Source organism: Rhinolophus sinicus, chromosome 15, assembly GCF_057876585.1.
Source record: "Rhinolophus sinicus isolate RSI-liver-muscle chromosome 15, RSI-T2T, whole genome shotgun sequence".
In the NCBI taxonomy this organism is placed as follows: Eukaryota; Metazoa; Chordata; class Mammalia; order Chiroptera; family Rhinolophidae; genus Rhinolophus; species Rhinolophus sinicus.
In genome coordinates, this window is record NC_142515.1 from 73661274 (window position 1) to 73679357 (window position 18084).

The window sequence follows — 18084 nt, forward strand, 5'->3', positions numbered from 1 at the left end:
TAACCATTTTAAATGCACAGCTCAGTGGCATTAAGCACATTTATGTTGTGCAACAATCCCCACCATCCCCTCCAGAACTTTCTCATCGTCCTAAACTGACACTCTGTCCCCATTGAATACTCAGTCTCCTCCCCTCCCCCAGCCCGGCCCCTACCATCTGCTTCCTATCTTTGTGGATTTGTTTGTGGCAATTTGTTACGCAGCAGTAGCTGACTGACACACTTTCTCTACGTTGTCCCTTCCTTCCTCCCTCCCTCCTGCCACAGGCTTTTGGCACGTTTTGTTCTCGCTGTATGGGCAGCTGTTCCTTCCACTGGGCACCTACCGAACTCTTCATTATCCTCCAGAACTCAGATAACTCATTCCTCCCTCAGGAAGCCTCCCCTGACTTCCTGTCTAGTCCCATGGATGCATCTCTATTTCAGAGCCTTTATTGTCACTGTAGTTTTCATTTATTTAGGTCTCTGCCAGTAAGGTTTAAGCTTTATGAGCTCAGAGAATCACATAGGCCTCATTCTGGGCTGGGTACCCAGCACAGAGCAGCCAGGTTGCAAATATCAGGCAGAGAGAGCGCGAGTGAATGGTGCTTCTATATTCAATGCTAAGTAGCAGTGGGGCCCCTTGTGTGCCCTAATGATGGTGATGACAAGACAATTTAGAGAACACAGGGATCCTTAGAAAACCCACTGGGTGGGGGGAGCAGGGGCAGCTGGGGTTGAACAAACTTAGTGTGTGTGTGTTTGGGGTGGGGGGACATCAATGAGCTCATACACTACATTTGAGTTTCCAGCCCTAATCACAGAAGTGAATCTTGGTGTCTTTGTCCCTAAAACATTTCATCAGTGATTCTTAGTTCAAGTGTGAGAATAAAGGGGTAAGTGTTGTGTAGCCTCACTCCCTGCCAGGCCCTTGCCCCGCCACCCCCACGCATCTCCCCTTTCTGTCAGCTCTGGATGGTAGCAGTGAGGCACAGAGCAGCCATCCCCAGCAGAGACACGTTCCCTTGATAGGATGGAGCATTCTGGCTGGGCTCCAGCATGCAGTTCCAGAATTAACAGGAAACATACTGAAATTTACACTCGGGTAAATTTGAATTTCAGATACACAACAAATACTTTTTTTTTAAGTATAAGTATGTTCCAAGTATTGCACAAGACATACTTATACTGATTAGGGACTCCAGAGAGTTCTCCAGAGAAATAGCACTAATAGAATGGAGAGAGGAAGGGAGGGAGGGAGAGCGAGAGATTAGGACGTGGATCATGCTATTGTGGGGCTGGCAAGTCTGAAATCTGCAGGGCAAACTGGAAACTCAAGAAAAGTTATGTTGCAGTATGAGTCCAAAGGGAGTCTGGAGGCAAAAGTCCTTCCTTCTTGGGGGAGCTCAGTCTTTTCTCTAAAGCCCATCAACTGATTAGATGTGGCCCACCCACATTCCAGAAGGTCATCTGCTTTACTCAACATGTACTAATTTAAATGTTAATCTCATCTAAAAATTACCATCATGGCAACATCTAGAATAATGTTTGACCAAACAATGTGGCACTGTAGCCTAGCCGAGTAGACACACAAAATCAGTTATCCCAGGGACATACTTATGCTACAGAAGTATGTTTTGTTTATGTGAAATTCAAGTTTAACAGGACGTCCTGTGGGGCCTGCCATGCATCTCTAGGGGCCTGCAAAGCAACTCCATAGCTTCCCAGGAGGACCCCAGCCGAGAGGGCACCTTCACAGAACCCCATCAAGGGAAATAAGGATCTGATTATCCCCCCAGCTTTGTTCCCTGTGGTTTTCTAACAGGGAAAAATATGTCGAGGCCAGATATGAATCACCCTCCACCCACACAGTGCAGGGAGATCCCCAGCAACCGAGGCAGATAGTGGGTAATGAGGGCCACCTCTGCAGAAAGCAGAAGGGTGATTTGGCCCCTGGGGAGAGGAAGGCTCCTCTGTGGACTGAGAACGCCTTTGGTTTGGTCTCGGGAACATTAGAGAATTATCCAGCGAGGGGCTGAATTGGTTATGCATTCAAGGCTCTGTCTTAGGGCTCTTCTAGTCACAACTGTCAGGAAGAATTTGTTGGCTCTTGACGGTAAGTTTCAGAAGCAAAAGTACCAGGGCTCAACCTGTCACCTCCTCCCAGCTCTGCTTTCTCAGAACTGAGACTCTGGAGCTCCCAGAAGCAGCAGAGCCCTCCATTTGGAGACGTCTGACTTCCAGAAAAGCAGGATAATAAATCTGTGTTCCTCTAAGCCTCTAGGTTTATGGTAATTTGTTACAGCATTCCCAGGAAACTCATACATATTCTTTCCATAAATGGACCCCAGTGACCTACGGGGAGCCCACGTGCACCAGCCTAGCCAGCATGTGGAATCCATTTTTTAGGGCTATTTTTTTTTAGTTTCAGGTGTACAAAACAATGTAATAGTTAGACATTTACACCCCTCACAAAGTGATAACCTCCCCCACTACTACCCCTCTGACATTGACTATAGCTGTTACAATTCCATTGACTATATTCCCTATGCTGTACTCCACATCCCGTGACTATATTTAATTATAGGTGACTTTCCATTTTTTGAAGGCTTTTTGAGTGGAGTCCATTGGTGCCTAGGGCACTGTTGATGGCTGTCACATCTGCACATGTAAGACCCTGGCTTAGGGGAAAAGAAACGCCCTCCTGTGCTGATACCATTTTTCTGCCCCTTTATTGCTGGCATCCAGGTGGCTGTCCTGGGGTCGGGAGCCATGGAGCCCACCATTGGTGAATTACAGCTCGTGCCCGGGGCAACAAAGGAAGTCCCTGCTCAGGACACCGCGTGCTGCCGAGCAGCTCTGTCCGCGGCGGTGGCCACCAGCATCGTCATCGTCACCCTGGCAGTCCTTGTGGGTAAGTGGCCGAGGGCTGGCATGGGTTCACATGCCAGGTGCCTTGCACAGAAACTCTCAGACTTGCCTCAGTGTTGTCTGTGTGATGGTCCCAGAAACAGAGGGCTGAGCGTGCCTACATGGAATTGAAGGCTGGCCCTTTGGGCCACCCAAGGGAGAAGATGAGCTGGACAGTGCCCAGGCACACAGTCTGGGATGGGTGGGCACGCGGGCACGTATATGTGGGTTTCTCACCAACAGCGTTCTCCGGGGACGTTTTCATGGCCAGGTTGAAATGGAGACAAATAGGGATAGGGAAAAAAGCTTTTTAAAAATCTTGAGAAATTTGAAGAATACCGAAAAGTATTTTTAAAATGAACTGTTGTCTATATTCCCACCACCCACAGTCACAATGGTTCCCATTTCATATTTGTTTCCAGTCCATATTCATAGAATTTAAGATGAAATGTGCAAAATGATGACCCATCTATATGGTGTGGGGCTGCGGTTATAAAATAAACAAGGAAGCGCTTTTTATATTTCAGTAGAATGATGTAAAACTTCCTACAAACTGGGCTGCTCCCCGGGCGGCCCTTTGTCCGTGCTGTCCACAATGGCAGCCCCGAGCCCTGGTGGTTATTTAGAGTTAAATCCATTACAATTAAATAACCTGTAAAATTCAATTCCTCTGTCCTCGCCAGCCACATTCCATAGTGGCTCAGGCTACTGTACTGGGCAGTGCAGATCGAGAACATTCAATTATCACAATAATTTCTGCAGGTCAGTGTGGCTCTGAACCAGGCTTATTCTGAGCTGAAGAGGTTCCTATGGTTTGGGGAGAGATGTGAAAACCACCTTGCTTTCATGAGATGGTGATAATAAGTGGCAGTTTCCAGGAAGATGCTCTCATGAGGCAAAATAATAAGTTTACAATCCTACGTGGGTCTCCCTAGTTATTATTTTTTGAAATGTATGTGTGGAACAGTAAGACTGTCTCACAGCCGGGCACGGTTGACTGAGGCCCCCTATTGGCTGTGGGAGTCAAGGGCAGGAAAATTCGGCTCTGTGTGTGTGTGTGTGCACGTGAGCATGTGTGCGTGTGTATGTGTGTATACATGCGTGTGCCTGTATCCTTGAACGAGGGAGGGGTGGGAGCAGGGTTTCACACCTTTATTCTAGAAGCACAGATACATTTTTGGAACAAGAGATAAATTCCCGTATTTTGCTGTGTATAATGCACACTTTTTTGCCCTAATTTGTGAGGGAAAAATAAGGATGCACATTATACATGGGTAGTACTAATTCCTTATCTATATAAATGTTTTTAATTCTTTTATTTATGCTTATGAGATAAAAGCTCTGTAACTCTAGAAATCAATAACTATATGCATATGCAAAATAAAGCCCCGGAATATGATCATCAGTTTTGTTGAACTTACAACAAACTTGCAATGAGGAAGAGTTCTTGGCCTTCTATGATGCGTAAATATCGTAAATTATTTTTTTAATCTGCCCCTTTTCTAAAAAGTTTTTTTTTGGAGGGGGGATTATTGGGGAACAGTGTGCTTTTTCCAGGATCCATCAGTTCTAAGTCAAGTCATTGTTTTCAATCTAGTTGTGGAGGGTGCAGCTCACTGGCCCATGTGGGAATCGAACCCGCGACCTTGGTGTTATGAACACTGCACTCCAACCAACTGAGCCAACCGGCTGCCCCAAATGTCGTAAATTTGATACCGCTACATAAAATTTTTCGTACCTTGTATCTGCTCTTGTGTTTTGTAATTATTTGGTACATAAAATTTCTTGTACCATAATATGTTAAAAAAATAAATGCTAAGGGTGGCTGGTTGCTTCAATGGTTAGAGCGCAGTGCAAGGTCGCCAGTTCGATTCCCATATGGGCCAGTGAGCTGCACCCTCCACAACTAGATTGAAAACAACGACTTGACCTGGACCTGAGCTGCACTCCCCACAACTAGGTTGAAAAAACCAATGACTTGGCATGCAGCTGATGGGTCCTGGAAAAACACACTCTTCCCCAATATTGCCCCCCCAAAAAAAATAAAAAGTAAAAATAAAAATAAATAAATGCTAAAATTCCTTTATAATACAAAAAACATGTACCTAAATGTAAACAAATAAAATTTTGAATTAAAAAATTAAAACGAAATATTTTTTTTTCTGAAAGTTTGGGCCAAAAACGTGGGTGTGCATTATACATGGATACACGTTATACACAGCAAAATATGGTAATCCCCAGCAGGATCCCTGAAACCAAGGAAGGCTTTAAGATGCACTTAAAATTTTAAATTAAAAAAATATATATTTTAAACTCGAGGTGAAAATGTGTCTCTTTCCCCTTGAAGACAGCTCACAGCTTCCAGTGGAGCTGTTAGCCTTGGGGGGACGTAGGAGTAGGGCCCTGGGACCTCTCTGTCCGGTTTCTCCAACCTCTAGGGGTCTGTGATTATTTTGGGGGAAAATGTAAAGGCTTAGTTGGGTACAGAGCATAAGCAATTTGGTTTACATGACAGGGTGCTCGTTTTTCTTTATATTTAGCTTTTGAAGAGAAACCAAACCACTTTTAGAATTGGTTTTGAATATTCGTTCTATTGAATAGACAAATATCTAAATATCTGTCTAGATGGGTACTCATTCAGAATAAATAGAATTGGGAGCCGGCTTTCACGGTTTATGTGGCTGCTGCTTTCATTTTCTTATTTTGCAATTATGACCATTTTTTGCTAGTGTGTCCTTTTGACAGTTCCAATATATTTTCAACAGAAACGTGTTTTCACAGTTTACGTGCTTGCTATCATATTCTTTTTTTTTTATTAGTTTCAGGTGCACAAGACAAAGCAAAACTTAGACGTTTATCATTTATATCCCTCACACTGTGTGAACCCCCCTCCCTCATATTCTTTATTTACATTTTTTTATGATTGTCACTCCTTGCTAGTGTGTACTTTTGACACAGTGTTTCCGACAGTTGGAAAGCCATGTGTTTTCAGAGGGTGGCATCCTGGGGCGGTGGTCTGAAGGTCCTGATACCCGTGACTGACTGTAGCTGTGCCCCTGTGGTTTTTGATGTCCCTTTCCCAGGGAGCAGGTGGGGACTGTTGTTCCAAAGTGGAAGGAAGGTCTCCTGAGGCCATTTCAGCCATTTTTGACTGAAGTTGGTTTCAGGCCCTTGGGCCAGACACAACTGGTGAGACAAAAATGACCAGGAGCTAGTTCTGCCCTCAGGCAAAGCCTGGGGAGCTCTGGGGCTTTGTGTTATACCTAGGGGCCTCCAGGTGGGTGACATGTGAAAGCTGAAAGGGGGGCACTGTTAATAATCACTCAGGACAACCCCTGGGAGTCAGCCCACTCACCTGTTTGTCTGGGTGACCTAGCCCCTGGGTGGTGGGGGCCTTCAGGGCCCCCTAGCTGAGCCCCGACTCCATAGTTGGGCTCTCTCACGGGGCCCTGGTCTCCCCCGCAGCCTCCCTCTCTACACAGGGTGTCGCTGTGGAGCACACGGCCGAGCTGCGGGGCATCTGGTACGCCTGCAGCCTGCAGCAGGAGGCCTCCGACTACTACCGTGCACTGACGCCTGCCCTGGAAACGCTGGTGAGGGCCTCCCGGATGCAAGGGGGCGGCCGGGGGCTTTCACCCAGAGGAGCCCCCCAGGCCCGAGAAAGCCCAGCAAGGCAACGCCCAGGCAGGAGCTGGGCAGGGAGGTGGGCCTGTGGGGGAACAGGACAGGTGGGTGTGGCGGGACTGGTGTGTTCCGGAATGCAGGGGAGAGTGGTGTCGGTGGGAACTGACTCCAGCAGGCCACATTTAAAGGTTGCAAACTATATTATGGTAATAAATCAGAATCCTCATACATGGCCAGTAGGAATGTGAAATGGGGCAGCTGCTGTGGAAAACTCTCTAGCTTTCATCAAAAACTTGTCAAATATAGAATTACTACCTGACCTAGTAGTTCTGCTCCTTGGTAGATACCCAGGAGAAATAGGAACACACTTCACACATAACTTGCTCACGTGTCCACAGCAGCCAAAAAGTGGAAACATCCCAGATGTCCCTCAGCTGATGATGGACACACACAGCGTGGCCCACCCACACACTGGACTGTCACTCAGCTGTGAAAAGGAGGGAGGTGCTGACACTCGCCACGTGAATGGACCTTGAAAAAATGATGCTCAGTGAATCAAACATCCATTTTAAAATTTAAGCATGAATTAATTAAAATGTATAAATCAGTTCCTCAGTGGCACCAGTCATGTTTCAAATGTTTGGTAGTCACCTGTGGGTGGTGGCTGCCATACAGGGTGGGGCAGATGTAGAACATTCCGAAAATTTGTGGAATGTTATATAAGACAGAGCAGGTCTAGATGCAGGCAAGCCCTGTCCCCATCGCAGTCGCTCCCCATGACCCAGTCCTACTTCCAGCCCCTGACAATCACTAACCACTTCCTGTCGCTGAGGATTTGCCTGTTCTGGATGTTTCATATAAGTGGAATCACACACTGTGACCTTTTGTGTCTGGCTTCTCTCACTTGGCATCATGTTTTCAGATTCATCCACATGGTAACGAGTGTCAGTGCTTCACTCCTTTTCGTGGCTGCATAATATTCTACCTTGTGGATAGACACATTTTATCTATCTGTTGATGGAGCAATATTTTCATATGAATAACTTTGAAATGCCCTTTCCTGTCGTTTACATTGCTCAATGAAGTCACTGCATGAATTGGGTCTAAGAGGAGGTGATTTTCCGCCCCCCTTCTCCAGCTCTCTGCACACAACAGGCTTCCTCAGGGATGGGAGCCCATGCTGCCGTCTCAACATTGCTGCTGTGTTTCCGTTGCAGTTTGTAAGCAGCTTTCGGAACACAGAGTTGGAGGCCAGCTGCATGGGCTGCACGGTGCTAAGTTACAGGTGTGTCGGGGCCTCCTTGGGGGTGAAGGAACCTTGGTGGACTCCCCAAGGTGCCAGAAGAGTCCAGGGAGAAGAGTCCTCCCTTCAAGGGCCTCTCTCCTGCCTGCAGGGATGGGAACTCCAGCGTCTTTGTGCGTTTCCGTCTGCACTTCCTGCTGCTGGCCCTGCGGTCACTGGACCTGGGCCTGGAGCGGGAGCTGCTGCAGCAGGGGCTCCGAACAAGGCTGCAGGGCCACAGCATCCCCCTGGGTGCCCACGGCACCATCGTGTCTGCCGAGCTCACAGGCAAGTAAGCTGTAGAGGCCCAAGATGTCGTGAGGGACATGCTGTGGGAGGGGAGCGTTAAACTTGGGGTTTTCAATAATCACCCACTCCCATGAAAAGGAAACGCATGTGCACTGCTTCACCCTCCAGGGCTTCACCTTACAGGGCTATTGCAACCTGTAAATGGCCAGAGTGTGATTATTTCCCTCTTTGCAGCCCACTTGACTCTGCTATTGTAGCACAAAATTGGCCCAAGACAATGCATAAGTGAATGGACATGGCTGTGTATCAATAAAACTTCATTTACAAAAACAAGTGGGGGGCCGGATTTTGTCAACTCTGGGTATAGAGATAAAAGTAAATGCTAAACTCTAAAATCTGAGGATGCATCAGGTTGTTGTCAGATTGAAGGTGGATCACCTAACCCTTGCCCTACAGGACATTTATGGTCCCCTCCCCATCAACGCTGACACACCTGAGAGTTGAATCTTAGTGACTTAATAGAATTTCCAGTGGTGGTGGAAATGTTCCATGTCTGCGCTGTGGTAGCCAGCAGCCCCCGGTGGCCGTGGAGTACCTGTCATGCAGCCAGTGAGACCACAGTGCTCCATTTGGTTTGCTCTTAATGGATTTCAGTTAGGCTTTAAGTGGCTCCTGTGGTGGACAGCTCTCTGCTTTGCAGAGTAATGTTTTCAAAGAACATTGCCACCCACTGACTGAGCTAATATCTCTTCACAGGAAGCCAGAAGGGGCCGTTGACAGAAAGAGACTTGAAATCAGGTATGCTTTCTCTCTGTCATGGGCTCCCTGCCCTCTGCCAGGTTTCCTGTGATTGTGGCCACTGCCAGAGGGTTCCTAAGACTGGGTTCTCCTAAGAAGACGCCCAGGGTGAGCTGGCTGTGCACCCCAGCCTCCTCCGGGGGACAGATTCACAGTCCCGTGTGCACACAGGATTGTGGATGAGGCACTTTGATTTATGTGGCCAAGCGTGAGTGAGAGAAACCTTGTTGGGATTTTAAAAGCTGTTGTTAAAGAAAAGACCACAAAAAAAGTTTATGGGGGAAAAAAGGAAAAAGAGTAAATGTCACCTGGACTCTCATCACTTTTAATATTCTGGTGACTATCCTTCCAGACAGCTCATGACATATGTATAGATACACTTATTTAGCGTCACATCAGTGGTCCTCAACCAGGGGTAGGTGATGTCTGGGGACATATGTGATGGTCACACTGCAATGCTCCTGGCATGCAGTGGGGGGGCCCCCACAGTGCCCGGGGATGGCCCCCCACAGACAGTGACTGGGCTCCAATTAAAGTGGTTAAAACGGCAAGCTTTACATTATGTGTTTTACCATAGTTTAAAAATTTTAACTGCAGCTTTCTCACTTTTTTAAAACATGGCTTCTAGAAAATTTGGGGGTGCACACATGATACACATACACTTACGCTGCCCAGCCCTGGCTCCATGCTGACCGACATTCTCGTGCTGTGTCCCTGCTAATTCTGAGAAAGTCATCTCAGAAACACCAGAGGCTGGGAGCGATGGATTGAGGGTGGGAACCGGCTCTGCTCTGCCTTCAGGTCGCTGTCCAGGGAACGCCTTCTCCTGCAGGGACAGCCAGTGCGTGACCAAAGTGAACCCGGAGTGTGATGACAAAGTGGACTGTTCCGACGGATCTGACGAGGCCCACTGTGGTCAGTCCACCCCTGCGGCAGGAGCCCACCCCCATCCCTTCCCAGGGTCAGCTGCCGCTGGGCTTCCTGGCCCACCCTGTACAGCAAAGCCAAGTGGGGGACCCTGGGCATGTCCTGGAACGTGGGGGCCTTGTGGATGAGAGACTTGGGTGCATATGTGCCGAGGGAGCGTGGCCGTGGTCCTGCCTTCTTGGGGTCCTGATGGGTGATCTGTGTCTTGCAGACTGCGGTTGGCAGCCGGGCTGGAGGACAGCCGGCAGGATTGTGGGGGGCATGGAAGCGTCCCCTGGGGAGTTCCCTTGGCAAGTCAGTCTCCGAGAAAACAGCGAGCACTTCTGTGGGGCTGCGGTGATTGGGGCCAGGTGGCTGGTTTCTGCTGCCCACTGCTTCAATGAGTGAGCCCCAAGCCCCTGTGGCCCAGAACCCACCCCACCCCTGTACCACACCTGCCCTGCCACCCTGCAGATGCCACCTCTCCTGGGTGTCCTCAGAGCCCCTTGGAACTCACTTTTGTCTTTCTCTCTTTACTTTTTCTTTACTTTTTTGGTTGAATCCAGATACATTCCTTTTTTCAAAAAATAGTTTTTAAATGGTGGTAAAACATGTATAACATAAAGTTACCATTTTAACCATTACAACTCAGTGGCATTAAGTACATTCACACTGCTGTGCAGCCATCCCCACCATCATCTTCAGAACTTTCCATCTCCCTAAACTGACACTCTGTCCCCATTAATTAAACACTCACTCCCCTCCCCTCCCCCAGCCCCTCGCCCCACCGTCTACTCTCTGTCTCTATGAATCTGACTCCTCTGGGGACCTCCTGTGAGTGGGATCACATAGTATTTGTCCTTCAGTGACTGGCTTACTTCACTGAGCATAATGTCCTCCAGGTCCATCCACATTGTAGCAGGTGGTGGAGTGTCCTTGCTTTCTAAGGCTGGATAACATTCCAGTGTGTGGATATATAATATTTTGTCCCCCTTAACATTTCTCACCCTAATCGGAGCCCTGTTGGAGCCTGTGTTTGTTTAAAATGTTGCTAATTCCAACACTGTGGGTCTTTGTTGCATCATGATTTTTGACAATGTTGCTTAAAAATATCATCCGTCTCGATGACTGAGTTTTGAGGTGCCCCTTTACATTTGCCTTGCCCTCCGCCGGTCCCGCCCCCCAACCCGCCCCTTTCCTGCGCCCTCTGAGTTGCGGTTTGTTCACCCCACAGGTTCCAAGACCCCACCGAGTGGGTGGCCTACGCGGGTACCACGCACCTCAGCGGCTCGGAAGCCAGCACGGTGCGGGCCCGCGTGGCACAAATCATCACTCACCCCTCCTACAACTCCGACACGGCCGACTTCGATGTGGCGGTCCTGCGCCTCGGCAGCCCCCTGCCCTTCAGCAGGCACGTGCAGCCCGTGTGCCTGCCGGCCGCCTCACACGTTTTCCCGCCCAGGAAGAAGTGTCTGATCTCGGGCTGGGGCTACCTCAAGGAGGACTTCCGTAAGCTCTCACCTTCCCAGAGAGAAAACCCTGCGGACAGGACAGGTCGTCCTCTTTACCCTCCTTATCCGCGGTTCCTGATTTGCGAACTCACCTACTTGCTAACACCTATCTGGAACCTCAAAGGGGCACAAACGGCAATCTGTGCGCACTTGCGGCCGTGCACAGAGCAGTGACAAGTTGCAGTTGGAACCAGGCTACGTCTGCCTCTGTTTCAGCTCAGATGTGAAGCAGGGTCCTCTTCCTGTATATTTCCTGCCACTTTTTTTTGCATTTTTGTGCTTTCGTGGCAGATTGTGATATATGGCCCCCAGCGTAGAGCTGAGGTGCTGGCTGATGATCCTGAACCAAAGGCTGGGATATGCGCTCATGAAAAAAACATGTGTTAGGTCAGCTTCCTTCAGGCATGAGTTACAGCACTGCTGGCCTTGAGTTCAGCATTAATAAGTCAATGATACGTTAACTTGAAAATAAAAAGCCTTTCAAAGTGAGAGGCAACAAGCATTTACTTGAGATCAATAACAATAGCTACTCAGGAACCATTCAGACAGAAGAGGGGGAACAGATTTAGGAAGGGGTACAGAGAGGTGACACCTCAGCTAAGACCTGGCCAATTAGGCAAAGCCAGACAGGCAAAGAGTCAGAGGACAGGAGAGTGTCCTGCAGAGAGAATCCCCATCATCGAGCAAAGTTCTATTGGACAATGTTGGTCCAGAACAGCCTAGAGCTACAGTGTCCAATACAACAGCCACTAGCCTCAGGCCAACTCAGCAGGTGAACAGGTCTACAAAGACATTGCCTGTCAATGACTCTGAAGCCTGGGGGTGGGGTACCCAGGTCTGAAGCCCTAGCAACTTCCCCCACACACACACCCCGAGTTCAATGAGAATCTGAGAATCCGACACAGCCTGACCTCCCTAGCAGTGCTCATTGGCTTCCGTTCTGGAGTTTTCTCAGGTCTATGTCTGCCTGAGAAGAAAGAAAAATCCTGGAAGAATAGGATTTTTGTGATAAGGAAAGATATTTGCTACAAAGACAGGAGGTCTAAATATCTAAGTAGGAGAGAAAGTCTTTGAGGACTGAATTCAGTCAACAAACATGTGAGCCCCTCCAGCTCACCAAGCATTGCTCCAGTGATAGGCAGGAAGCAACGCATATGTAAACCCCTGCCCACGTGGTGCTCACTGTCTGGACCAGCGCCATCCAGCAGAACTTTCCTCTGTGACAGATGTTCTCTACGTCTGTACCGAGCACTAATGGAAGACACCAGCCCCATGAAGGGTGGCCAGTGTGACTGAAAACCTGACTTTTACATTTTATTTCATTTGACTGCATTTAAATCTACATTTACATAGCCACATGTGGCCAGTGGCTACTGTGTTGGACCTGGCAACTCTAAGGGCAGCAAATACTAAACAAGATAAGTGATAGATGGTGATGAACACAATGGAGATAAATAACCAGAGATGGGGTGGGGGAGAGATGCAAATTTAAATAGGGTGTTCAGAAGGGGCCTCCTTGAGAAAGGAGAGGAAGGAGGAAGGCAAGCCGATTCTACAGGGACAAGCACGCTAGGCAGGTGGAGCAGATGGTGCAAAGGCCCTGGGGTAGGCAATCCAGACTGGGTGTTTAGGCTAAGTTGGGGTGGGGGGAAATGCACTGGAGTGTTTGAAGAAACACACAGTATAACCTGATTTAATGTTTAGCCAAGATGGCATTGGCTGCTGGTCTAAGAAAAGACACCAGCAGGGTAGGACTAGAGTAACAGCGGGTACAGGTAAGAGGAGAGGAGCTGAGGAGCCCAGTCTTGGATGTTAACCTGGATGCATCTTTTTTTTTTTTCAGTCTTTTTTTTTCTTCCTACTTTTTTTTTGTGGGGTGGGGGAAACAGGACTTTATTGGGGAACAGTGTGCACTTCCAGGACTTTTCTCCAAGTCAAGTTGTTGTCCTTTCAATCTTAGTTGTGGAGGGTTCTGTTCAGCTTCAAGTTGTTGTTCTTTCAGTCTTAGTTGTGGAGGGTGCAGCTCAGCTCCAGGTCCATGTTGCCGTTGCTAGTTGCAGGGGGCACAGCCAACCATCCCTTGCGGGAGTCGAACCGGCAACCGTGTGGATGAGAGGACGCGGTTCAACCAACTGAGCCATCCGGGAGCTCAGCGGCAGCTCAGCTCAAGGTGCCATGTTCAATTTTAGTTGTAGGGGGCGCTGCCCACCATCCCTTGTGGGACTTGAGGAATTGAACTGGCAACCTTGTTGTTGAGAGCCCACTGGCTCATGTGGGAATCGAACCGGCAGCCTTCTGAGTTAGGAGCACGGAGCTCTAACCGCCTGAGCCACCGGGCCGGTCCCTGGATGCATCTTAATTGTCCCGGTCAAAAATGTTATAATCAGTAGGTGTTTGTGGAGCGCTTACTCTTTGCTAGTATCTGAGGCCAGTGCTGCAGCAGCTCTGCTTACCACTGGGGAAACTGAGGCTCAGAGAGGAGCTGTCCTTCAGCCTCCTGGCTTGGGGTGACTGCCTGGGGCCATGGAATGCTCACCCTGCTTGTCTCTTCTGTCTTTGGCAGTGGTCAAGCCGGAGATGCTGCAGAAAGCCACCGTGGAGCTACTGGACCAGGCCCTGTGCGCCAGCCTGTATGGCCACTCTCTCACAGACCGGATGGTGTGTGCTGGCTACCTGGATGGGAAGGTGGATTCCTGCCAGGTGAGTCCTGGTGCCGCAGAGGACCCAGACAATGGCACACCCACTGAGGTGGACTAGGAAAGGCCCCCAGGTTTCTGCCCCATGGCTCCCCTCCCGCCAGAGGGGAAGTCCTCAGTTTCTGGTCCATCACCAGGGTGTCCCTTTGCTTGATTTTTAGCACAGCTGTGGATTTCCTTCCTTTTAGTTTATATTTTTTGCTCTCATTTCTAAGCCTGGTGGGTGGGGAAAAGGTAGAAACGAGACTGCTACATATGCTCAGGTCGCCATATCAAAACCAGAACCTGCAGGAAATGTTGGGAAATAATAAGAGAGTACTTGTGTTTGAGAGTGTAAGAGTCAAGGTGAGCTGTGTGTGATCACAAGACAGGAAGGGTGAGGGCAGATCAGGCACTTCAGGAGAATGCCACAGCTCCCAGTGATACTGTCAACTTAAGGAGTGATATTATCAAAGATCTACTGGGATTAGGAGGGGAGGGATGATGTTGATTGCGACTGGGTTTTTAACTGCCAGTAGTAGAACTGAAAGCTATCTTAACGGTCCCGTAGTCTGACTGTCCTATTCTATTTTTACAGGAGAGGAAACAGGGTCTGAGATGTGAACTATCAGCCCACAGTTTATTCATGAGCTCGTGAGCTCACATGGAGAGAGGTCCCTGTCCATGGTGCTTTCTCTGACCCTGCAGCTCTGGGATTTGAGGCTGAGGCCAGGGAGCTCTGACCCCTCCTAAGGGTGTGCTTTGTCTCCTAGGGTGACTCAGGAGGTCCCCTGGTCTGTGAGGAGTCCTCTGGCAGGTTCTTCCTGGCCGGCATTGTGAGCTGGGGCATCGGTTGTGCAGAAGCCCGGCGTCCAGGAGTTTATGCTCGAGTGACCAGGCTGCGAGACTGGATCCTGGAGGCAATTGCCATGACAAGCAAGCCTCTGGCCCCCACGGTGGCTCCTGCCCCGACCATCCCCAGCACTGCCTGGCCCACCAGCCCCGAGAGCCGGGTGGTCGACACCACCACCAAACTCACACTGGACCCCAGCTCTGTTCCTCTTGACTCAGTGACTGCTTCTAAGCCACAAGGTATTTCCTGGGGAGACAGGCAAAAGTAGGTGTCCCCTCCCTGCAGGGTCAGATCAATTGGTACTGGCTTCCTGAAGCACTCATGGGAAAAAGATGGGTGATTGATTAGTGATGTGTCATGAACACAGGCTAGGTCACATTGACCATCCTTCAGATTTACTGCCTGGCAAAGTCAAGTAGTCCAAGAATATCCTGAATATCCTGAATACACAGAATATCCTGAAGGGTCATCAAGAGGCTAATGACCTTGACTGTGGGACCAGGATGGGAGAGAGACTAATTTAGAGTTTTCTTTCACACGTGGGTGTCCTTACATTTTAATATCTGAGAACCCTAATTTCCCTTCTTTTTACCCAGGATTTTCCTAGACACACTTGTGTGCTTCTTTTTCCATGTGAAGAGTAAAACCAGCTTATCTAGTTTTTAACATTTATTTTATTTTTAATTGTGGTGACAAACACATAACATAAAATCAACCATTTAAAGGTTTGGTATCTGGTTCAGTAGCGTTAAGTCTATTCACATTGTTGGCCTGGGGAAGCTACCTTGATGAACACCTGGGTCTGGTCACATGTTCTACATCTGTCTTCACTTTGTGGTTTCCAAAGAGCCAGGTCCAATCACAGCCCAGATATGATATTGACCCTTCTGTATGGTCCCATAAACCTGCATTGCTCTGAGACCATCAAAACTTGGCCTTATGTAAATGTCACCTACATCCCACCCTGTCCCCAGATCTCACAATAACCTAACTCTTCCTTTGTTTGGTGAGCTGCCCCATAGTTCTGGTGTGTGCCCCCACCCCTTGTAGCCAGCCATAAACCTGACCTTGGGGATGTAGGTCTATGTCTGGCAGGGCTTAGGCTGATGGGGCCAGGGCGCTCTATAATTTTATCTCATCCTTTTTAACCTATACCCACAGCTGTGTCACATATGTGCTGTGAGACATTAGGACACCTTTAAGCCTTGGTTTCTTCATCTGTATAATGGGGGTAATTTGCCCCAACCCAGCCAGAGCCAGGAGGCTGCACCCTGGTGTCCCCAAAACTCTCTGGGCCCAGGTGCTCTCACTCTGAGCTAAAACACCCAGACCCTCCTCTCTTGTCCCCTCACAGAGTGTGGGGCCAGGCCGGCAATGGAGAAACCCACCCGGATCGTGGGGGGGTTAGGAGCCGTTGCCGGGGAGGTGCCCTGGCAAGTCAGCCTGAAAGAAGGTTCCCGGCACTTCTGTGGAGCGACAGTCGTGGGGGACCGCTGGCTGTTGTCGGCAGCCCACTGCTTCAACCAGTAAGACCTGCCTCGGGCCAGAAGGGCTGCTCAGCTCCTCCCATCATCACGGGGTCCCCACCCCAGCCCCATCAAATCCCCATGCATTCAGAAACCACTATGACCAAGCCTGTGGCTACCTGTGTGATAGGGTGGCCACAGTGGAGGCAGCCCCCTGGTTCCCACCCCACCCCACCCCAGGGCATCTGGATATCCATATGCAAATGAGAGGGTGGAACATGGCCTTGGGGGTGCCACCTCAAGGGCCCAGGCCTGGGCTGCAGCTTCTGGGAGGACAATCTGTTGAGCTGGTCTTTGGGGGACAAATAGGGGCTAACTGGGGGTGGTGGTATGTGTGACAAGTGCTCCTTCCCCTCAGCTGTACAGCCAGGGGGCTTTGGTCTTTGAGACTCATAAAGCTATAAGGGCCTCTCGTGCTGCTGGGCCAGTTCCCTCTTGTTACAGAAAAGCAAATAAGGCCCAAAGGGGCTCCCTGCCTTGCCCTGGTCCTCTAGCCTGGGACCGCTTTTGGGGAGCAGCCATTTGAGGGTGGGACCCGTTTTTGGGGGGACCCGTTTGAGGGCCCCTCATCCTCATGGTGCCCCTCCTTAGAATCTGGGCCCTGAAAGTCTACCTGGGTCCCTGGGGGCAGCAGAGGTGTCTGAGCGGCCCCTTGTCAGCAGCACAAAGGTGGAGCTGGTGCGGGCCCACCTGGGCACCGTGTCCCTCACGGGCATTGGTGGGAACCCAGTGAAAGTGGGGCTCAAGAGGGCAGTGCTGCACCCCCAGTACAACCCCAGCATCCTGGACTTCGACGTGGCTGTCCTGGAGCTGGCCAGGCCCCTGGACTTCAACAAGTACATCCAACCCATCTGCCTGCCCCTGGCCATCCAGAAGTTCCCTGTGGGCCGGAAGTGCATGATCTCTGGCTGGGGTAACACGCAGGAGGGAAATGGTGAGTTCCTGGCAGGATCTCTGCTCCCCACACCTGCAGACCACGTGCCTCTACATTCCTCCATGGGTCGCAAACTTTGGCCTGCGGGCCCAATGCGGTTGCGTTTTATAAATAAAGTTTGGTTGGCACACAGCCACACCCATTCGTTTTACAGATGGCTCGGGTGGCTTTCCTGCTACCAAAGCAGTCCCGACAGAGACTGGCTCATAAAGCCGAAAATACTCTGTGGCCCTTTCTAGAAAAAGTTTGGAGACCCTGGTGCTATATCCTTCAGAGACTCCAAGAATTAATGCTTCCTTTGAAACCTCAGAGTTGCCTCCCCGCAGGTCACCCAAGGTGCTGGGGACAGTGGCGAGATCCTAGGTCTCCGAGTTGGGACCCTGGGCTCTACTTCCTTCTCGCTGTGAGCCTCAGTTTCTTCGTCTGCAGGATGGGGGTGGTACCTCATGCCGAGGTTGTTGTCAGAGCTAACGTGGGTATTGAACGGTGACCACTCTGTAAGTGGTGTGGGGGGGTGTCTCCTTCCTGCAGCGACGAAGCCAGACACTCTGCAGCGAGCGTCCGTGGGCATCATAGACCAGAAGGCGTGCAGTGCACTCTACAACTTCTCGCTCACAGACAGGATGCTCTGTGCCGGCTTCCTGGAGGGCAAGGTGGACTCCTGCCAGGTAGCGTTCACAGACGGAAAGGGGGTATCTGAACGCAGTGCCCACACACCCTCCCCCCCCACCCCGACCGGCAAGGCTACTTGTGTGGGCACAAGGACAGGAGGAAAATACTTTTTAGTGCAGCAGAGTTGAGCAGGGAGAATCTGGGATGAACCCAATGTCTTGAAATG

The 18084-nt window shown here is 49.9% G+C and overlaps 1 protein-coding gene across 7 annotated transcripts in view; it reads left to right on the forward strand.

Annotated features, from left to right (window-relative positions):
• The window catches only part of TMPRSS9 (transmembrane serine protease 9), a 34717-nt gene that overhangs the window by 10808 nt on the left and 5825 nt on the right, over nucleotides 1-18084 (forward strand). For 5 of the 7 annotated variants that reach the window (XM_088792224.1, XM_088792222.1, XM_088792227.1 and 2 more), the window contains exons 3-15: nucleotides 2727-2892; nucleotides 6354-6481; nucleotides 7730-7797; nucleotides 7907-8086; nucleotides 8804-8841; nucleotides 9643-9756; nucleotides 9980-10151; nucleotides 10982-11256; nucleotides 13822-13958; nucleotides 14707-15025; nucleotides 16141-16312; nucleotides 16972-17246; nucleotides 17778-17914. In XM_088792224.1, coding sequence (XP_088648350.1) covers nucleotides 2751-2892; nucleotides 6354-6481; nucleotides 7730-7797; nucleotides 7907-8086; nucleotides 8804-8841; nucleotides 9643-9756; nucleotides 9980-10151; nucleotides 10982-11256; nucleotides 13822-13958; nucleotides 14707-15025; nucleotides 16141-16312; nucleotides 16972-17246; nucleotides 17778-17914 — 2157 coding nt within the window. In that variant the 5' untranslated portion in view covers nucleotides 2727-2750. The remainder of the gene's footprint in view (nucleotides 1-2726; nucleotides 2893-6353; nucleotides 6482-7729; nucleotides 7798-7906; nucleotides 8087-8803; nucleotides 8842-9642; nucleotides 9757-9979; nucleotides 10152-10981; nucleotides 11257-13821; nucleotides 13959-14706; nucleotides 15026-16140; nucleotides 16313-16971; nucleotides 17247-17777; nucleotides 17915-18084) is intronic. The other 2 variants (XM_088792225.1, XM_019744000.3) reach the window with 1 other exon arrangement.